The sequence below is a fragment of the Micropterus dolomieu genome, linkage group LG14 (assembly GCF_021292245.1).
Source record: "Micropterus dolomieu isolate WLL.071019.BEF.003 ecotype Adirondacks linkage group LG14, ASM2129224v1, whole genome shotgun sequence".
Classification (NCBI taxonomy): Eukaryota; Metazoa; Chordata; class Actinopteri; order Centrarchiformes; family Centrarchidae; genus Micropterus; species Micropterus dolomieu.
This window is the reverse complement of record NC_060163.1, coordinates 2014471-2022277: the sequence shown is the minus strand read 5'-3', so window position 1 is coordinate 2022277 and position 7807 is coordinate 2014471. Positions and strand designations below refer to the sequence as shown.

The window sequence follows — 7807 nt, the reverse complement described above, 5'->3', positions numbered from 1 at the left end:
GAGCGCTTGTTTGCCTGTCTGTTGATGAGGAGCGCAGAGCGACCCCGTGGATCATAGCCGTCTGAAAAGGCCTTATAAACACTGTCACAACCATTCACAAGAAATTATTTTATAACTTGCCAAAACCTTTAACATAAGGACATAAAGACTTACAAAGCAACTATTCATACAGCAAAGTGAGCCTATAAGCCTATAACAAGCAATGATCAAATCATACCCAATTTATCCGATGCTTATTGTCAACTCAGTGTTGGGGAAGTTACTCAGAAATAATATAGCTATTACATATTTACTTAGCATATAGGCTACTCCTTAAAAAAGTAATATTAGCTACTCTAGCCTCCTTATTACTGGGTACTGGGTGATATAACGCCACACTCTCCCGATTAGTCAAAGCATCACTGGCAGTAGCGGCCGGAGTTTCTTTCTGAGTTTCACGTTGCTGTTTTGCTTTAGCTGATGCTTCAATTAGCCTAAGTCAATGTAAAATTGTTCGCGGTTAAAAGCTTTTTGCTGGTTGCACAAAGTTTACCACAGACGACAACGTTCTTTGCATCTTAGACTGTGACATAATAATGGCAACATTGTTACTTACAGCTGTCGAAAATACCTCTCCTCCCTGTTCTCCTGTCTTCCTTTTTGGCTTATAGCTGATAAAGTCCGGTGCTGCTGAGCTGCAGCGCTCGCGCATTCACGTCAGGGATGGTGCCTGCAGTAGGGCAGCCTTAATATGATTGGTAACTATAATAACATTACTGTTTTGGAAATAGTAATCCGTCACACTATTCTTTACTGGGAAAAGTAATATTACAGTATTACTGCCCTATGGGGCGTTTTTAGGATCTTGAAACATTGGGCCATAAAACTTCATATCTTCACATAATAATTGACTCCCCACCCCATGTAAAGCAGTAAATTGTGAGTGTTAAAGAATTAACTTCCTGCATTCTGGTGTTTTTCTGCATCAATTTCCATCCATCCATCATCAACCGCTTATCCTGCGTACAGGGTCGCGGGGGGCTGGAGCCAATCCCAGCTGACATTGGCCGAAAGGCGGGGTACACCCTGGACAGGTTGCAAGTCCATCGCAGGGCCATACATACACAAACAACCACTCACATCCACACCTAAGGACAATTTTGGAGACACCAATTAACCTAGGCCGCATGTCTTTGGACGGTGGGAGGAAGCCAGAGCACCCGGAGAGAACCCACGCGGACACGGGGAGAACATACAAACTCCACACAGAAAGGCCAAGACGACTGGGGTTTGAACCCATGATCTTCTTGCTGTGAGGCAACAGTGCAAATCACTGCACCGCCACACCACCCCTGCATCAATTTATTGTGGAAATTATTTATGTAAAGGGACACACAAAATTCAGGTGTTGCTGAATTGTGGTGAATATTTAAGAACATTTTGATATTTTATGACCTTGTAACTGATTATTTATTTCCATCTTAAATGTGCAATTTTACTACTTCCTGCCTTGGCCAGGCAGTAGTACAGGCATTCAGGCATTCTGGGTTGCTTTCAGATATGTTTCTCCTGTAGATCAACTTTTAATATCATCACTGCTGAACCAACACACACAGACGTGAATGATTGAGGTAACCTCTTTAAATGTGCATGTGGCACCTTTTTACCTCATCAATAATAAATTAAATCATTTTAATTCAGTTACAACTCCTGGACTTTAATAGCTCCTGTGTTTCAGCAGGTTTTCTGCTCATGTTCAAAGTTATGCACATTCAGAATCTAACTGGGTTCTCTGACATTTCCAGAATAAAGAATATTTTGAGAGGTCAAACAGGATAAATCATAAACTTTGCAATCAATCCGCACCGTGTGGAAGGGATCCATACCACAGATTCTGCAACCCGTTGCACCACTACTATCCATGGTAGTGTGGGGATTTAATTCTTGCATGTTTTGCTGTGCAGGCTCACAGCCCCTATGTGTCCACATTATTTTTTTAAGTAGCCCATTAAAATATTCCTGCAAATGCAGTGAAGAAGCTGATTATCTTTAGCTATTTCTACAATTATTTTCCTTTTTAAATCTCCATGAAGGTGTTGATAAGATCACTTTAAAATATCACTTTTGCTGTCCAGCCAACTTTTGTTGCCTGTGCCTTTTATTATGAAGATGTAGCCAACCAAACCGCTTGCTTTGCAGTCGCACAGGCTGCCAATACAATCTGATTATTCTAAATTCTATTCTAAATAACCTTCACAATGCAAAGAATTATTGTGGCAGCAACACGAGAGCAGCTCGTTGTTGAAGCAGGTAAACCTACATACAGAGGAAGCTGTGCGCCATGCGTAAAGCCCAACAGAACTATTTTATCCGCCATATTCTCTCTCTGTGCATCTCAAAAATAAATAACAGCTGGTAGCTGCTGAGTGAAAAATCAGTTTCACCGGCGACATTCTGTTTAAGGACTCACCGTCAGACATCGCTACAAAACAAATAGTAACCACTGCGTATTAAAGAAAAGAAACAGGCTAATGTCCAAAGCGATGCTCTGATCAACAACAGGACATATATATCATATATATAATATATCTCCATCAATGCAGTGATCGTCTGACATAGATCTTACAGTGTGTAGTCTTCATTTGCTCTGCAGAGACTAAAGACACTTTAATGCACCGTTAATGGAAAGTGAAAGTATTAATTAAGAGTAGGCCTACATTAGATGTACCCACCCCTGCTGCAGACATCATCACTGCTGCCTTCAGCTAGAAGGAACAGCAGCACAAAAGAAAAGTCTGTAATATTGAGGCACTTTACTGCACCGGCCTCCAGCAACTTCTTTTTTCCTCCCTCAACATTTCTATCGCCTACATTTTGTCCGCGACTGATGTGGACTGTGAGTGATTGACTGGTCTCTTAGTAAACCGCCTCCTATATGAGCCAGCTCCTAAATCGCCTGAGCCAGGAAGGCAATGTGAAATAAAATTTTACATTAGGAAAGAGGGGGGGACAAAACATAGATTTTGAAATGAAGAATGCCTCCTATGCCTCTTAGGTGATTAACCTCACCACAGACCCACACAAGGTAATTTCAGCGCCTCTGATAAAGTGCAGCTCACAGCTTCAGGTGGAGCAGAGAGGACAGACACAGAGCTACAGCTGGATCATCTTATTCTCCGCTAATTTGCAGCAGAATAAATAATAATAATCTCTGGCGCGCGCTCACACGCACGTAACCTTAATTAAGAGAGTCAAGTTTAAGTTTCAGCATTTTGTTGTTTGTTTATTAAAAATCCTTCTGAGATCCGGGGCTTTTTCAAAAAACAGGCCAGGGCGAACGATGCTGCTGTTACTGCCCAACACGTTACGTACCGCTGATGCACGAGAGCGACTGTGGTACACACTGCGCAGGTGTGGAATGGGCAGCTGAACGCAAACGAACATCCTTGTTGATACTTGGAAAGGAAGAAAACTTTACACACGTCAGCCTGTAGATGTCCTCAAATCATTTCCATTTCACCCTTTCCATTTCACTCGGCCAACTTCTTTTTTTAATTACAGGTCTGCATGATTCACATGGGTCCGATTTTCAGGTCGGAAAATCCGGGGAAAAAAAATAAATAAATAAAAATCACACCCTGAATACTAGCTCAGCATCTGCCTTGCAGCCTTTTATTTCACCAAAGCTCTCGCCAACATCTGGCAGCCCTCTTGCTTGGTCACTCCCTTTTTCTCTTCTTAGCTTTGTCTGCAAACGTCCTTTTCAGTCTCTTTGCCTTTGCCATTAGCTAATGTTATGTCCATTGAGGCTATTGAGCCTGGATATGATGCCTGCTTGCCCGACTCTGGCAGACACTGGCGCTGCTCTCCACTCGCAGCAGAATAATGTTGTTTGAAACTTGTGTGGGTTCAGGAAAACTTAAAGGAGACCTATTAGTCTGCTTTTCCAGTCCTACTTTGTAGTTCTGTGACTCCTGTATGGCAGCTTTGCATGATTCAAAGTTCTAAAAATAACTTTCTGTCTTATACTGGCTCTTCATTTCAGCCTCTGTCTGAAACAAGCTGTGGATGCTCCTGTCTCTTTAGCCTCTTTAATGAAGTCAGTGCAGTTGAAGCTTTTTTTAATGACATACATCTGAAAAGTCACAGAAACATAAGAAAAAAAACTCACACTGAAGACTCAAAGTTTTTAAAGTGCAGGTTATAAGAAACCCCAGGTTGTAGGTTGTTAAAGACTAACTAAGGTATGGTGGCTTTGACTAGAGCAAACTAACTACTGTTTCTGGTTAACAAAAAAATCTTCCTCTTCCTCTGTAGGGATCCTTTCCTGTAATCAGACACAATCTGAGCCAGTCAGTGGCAGAAACTAGCTCTTTAGGGGTCGTACTTTGACGAGGTACAACTGCATACAAGGATTACGCTGCAGCCCTGTTTCACTGCTGCCAGCTGCAGCTCGCTCGCTCAATACTAGACCAATTTCAAAAACTGTTGTCCTCCTTAGACAGAAAATGGTGTCCAGGGTGAAAAATAACAAAGTTACCCTTGGAAGCCGTGGAAAAGGACTATCTGTGTATCCACACATTTGTCCAGCCATCATCCTCATTACTACAAGACTATTACTATTCCATTAAATTAACTATCACTGAAATTCCATATATTAACATAATAATTAATCTTCCAATCACCAAAACACAGTGTACATATCAGAGGACTGTTTGGATTAGGAGTATTAGGTTCTGATTAAATAAGTGTTAGTGTTAACTGTGATACAGTCATATGCGTTTATTTGTGTGTAACTCACCATGCCAATGTTAGGTCGGTGATGGTCTCCAGCACAGTGTAGAGGGCAAACACAATCCAGTACATCATCCATCTCACCTACAAAGACACACATATGCAAAACAGAAAAAACACTGAACAACCGAGCTAGAGCAATACAGCAACCAGATATTTGCTTATTGGTACAGTATATATGCTGGCTGGCAAGTAAAAGTAGCAATGCAGAAATGCACAACAAGAACTGAAGTCATTCAGAAACATTGTCTCCATCAAATAATCCGTAAAACAGAACACTGACAAGAAAGTATGTATATCTTTGTCACAATTCTTTAAAAAACTAATCTAAGTGATCCATATCAAGGTTTTAAAAATGACAATGGCAAGTAAATCATCTTTGGATTTTCTAAATATCAAAATTTCCATACCTGCCTCAAAAATCCAATATCGGCCGGTTTATAACAACTTTATCTCCTGTTTAAAACATTTTAGGGGCCTCAATTATTCAGTACTGCAATATTTCACCAGCTTTAGAATTTGATGATTTGATGATGATGCAAGATTATATGACGTGTTTTTTCACTGACCTAATGATGCCGTATTAATACAAAAAAAGTCATAATTGCTTTCCAAAACATAGCATGATTTTGGCGGATATATGAATATTTGCATATATATTCATGTCATCTTTTGTGTGGTAAGAAAATCCACTTGCAGACACTTGAACTACCTGAATATTCTAATATTCGTCATCACCAAAGCTGGTAAAAGGAAATTCTGATTGAGCAGAACTACCGAAAGAACGCTTAGAATGCACCTCGAGTGACTACGTGATCAGATCTCACTTTTGCGCTATATATCCTAATAAGCATATACATCAATTCTGTTTGCAAAGTCCAAATGTGTTGTTTTTAAACCTGAATTTGATGAATTAACAGTTTACCAGACTAAAAATAACAAGAATTAGGTTGGAAAAAGCAAGACCTCAGTGGGTCCTCAATATATCTTTGGAGCATTCACACCTGTAGCTCTACTCAAGGCCAATTTATACTTCTGCGTCAAGGCTGTGTGCTGTCGTAAGCATCGCCCTGCAATTACACCGCCAAAACACTAGTTGGCGGTGGGGTTTCTATGATCCATTGTGCTGAGGTTCTTCTTATGCGAACGTGTAGGCTGTAGCGATGAAGAGTGAAACTGAGCATATCGTGTAAAGAGTTGGAGCTGATCGATGTTGAACAGCAGTTACTCTTAGTGAAATTACTAAAACGCAGACACGATTGAAGGCGTCGGAGGAGATGGCACGAACAACCCTCCAACCAGCTGAGGCAGAAGGAGACAGTTTTTTGGGGAGGTGCGAATCAGGCTACAGCGTAGGGTTTGTAGCTGTGGTGTACCTACAATGTAGTTTCCACACAGAAGTATAAATTGTCTTGTTTTAAGTGTAAACCTGTTAGATGGCCTCGGTTACAGAATGAGAGGATTATATGGTATTCTTCCCCTTTCTTTCTCCTTTTATCCTGGCACCTCTTTCCCCCCTCAGGCCAGTAGTAGTGAAGGGCAAACTGAGGTTTAGGATTTTTCGCTTTGCTTTTATGCTTTCTGCTGTCCTCCCTGCTCTCTTGCTCTCTCGCTCCCTCCATCCCTCTGTAAGAGCTTTCCAGACTTCAGGCTGGATTTCCATATCAAAGCCGGTGGTACACAGTGGCAGGCGAGCAGACAGTCACATGGCAGGCTGAGGTATTAGCCAGACCCGACCACTGCTGCATGACTGAACACACACTGACATTTCATTAGCCAGTGTCAGTGTGTGTGTTTGGGGGGGTGGGAGGGAGGTGGAAGTGAGGGAGTAAAGTCTGTGTTTGAAAGAAAGAGGGACACAGAATACAAACACTCACATTCACCTGTTTCACAAGCACAAACACACACATGCCTGCAGTCTAACTCACGTTAGGCAGACGCTGAACACACACACACACACACACGTCTCTCCGTTGCCTGCACCATTACTGCTGGACTGGTTAATTGGTGACCTCATAGTGAACTCCTCCCATACTCACACAGGCTCATGGGAATGATAAATCTTAAGGAGAGAGAGTGAAACAGAGCCAGTGAGATGGAGAGGACATCTAATTTATATGTTTCAATCTACTTCTGCCTCGCTCCCTTTTATCCTTCATTTCATACCCCCTTCTTTCTCTCTCTGTCTCTAACAGCATGTTTCCTATCTTTCCCTCCCTCCTTCATCTCATCAGTAGGGAGGCCATTAAGATGTGACCTCAGTGAAATATACAGCAGCCATTTTACCTTCCTGAGGCAATAGCAGACATTTACTGGCCCCATCGGTGAATAACTGTCTTCCATTAAAAGAGAAGGGGAAAAAACACCTGACATCAGCTCTTTACAGCCACCGGGCCCACTGGTAATGCTAAACTTGGTAGACAGAGCATGAAGACAGAGCTGAGCAGCAGTGGAGACTGACTGGTAGTACATGCTGACAGGTTTCATTCAGCACAATCATTACTAGAGCCGACCGATATACAGTGGGTACGGAAAGTATTCAGACCCCTTTAAATTTTTCACTCTTTGTTTCATTGCAGCCATTTTCCAAAAATCAAAAAAGTTCATTTTATTTCTCTGTAATGTACACTCAGCACCCCATCTTGACAGAAAAAAACAGAAATGTAGACATTTTTGCAAATTTATTTAAAAAGAAAAACTGAAATATCACATGGTCATAAGTATTCAGACCCTTTGCTCAGTATTTAGTAGAAGCACCCTTTTGATCTAATACAGCCATGAGTCGTTTTGGGAAAGATGCAACAAGTTTTTCACATCTGGATTTGGGTATCCTCTGCCATTCCTCCTTGCAGATCCTCTCCAGTTCTGTCAGGTTGGATGGTAAACGTTGGTGGACAGCCATTTTCAGGTCTCTCCAGAGATGCTCAATTGGGTTTAAGTCAGGGCTCTGGCTGGGCCATTCAAGAACAGCCACGGAGTTGTTGTGAAGCCACTCCTTCGTTATTTTAGCGGTGCGCTTAGGGTCATTGTCTTG

At 41.8% G+C, this 7807-nt stretch overlaps 2 protein-coding genes across 2 annotated transcripts in view; both read right to left on the bottom strand.

The window, feature by feature from the left end:
• bms1 (BMS1 ribosome biogenesis factor) overlaps nt 1-7807 on the bottom strand; it is a 654080-nt gene that overhangs the window by 147584 nt on the left and 498689 nt on the right. The window lies entirely within an intron of this gene.
• The window catches only part of LOC123983434 (receptor expression-enhancing protein 3-like), an 81611-nt gene that overhangs the window by 41966 nt on the left and 31838 nt on the right, over nt 1-7807 (bottom strand). The window contains exon 5 of the mRNA XM_046069691.1: nt 4781-4857. Coding sequence (XP_045925647.1) covers nt 4781-4857 — 77 coding nt within the window. The remainder of the gene's footprint in view (nt 1-4780; nt 4858-7807) is intronic.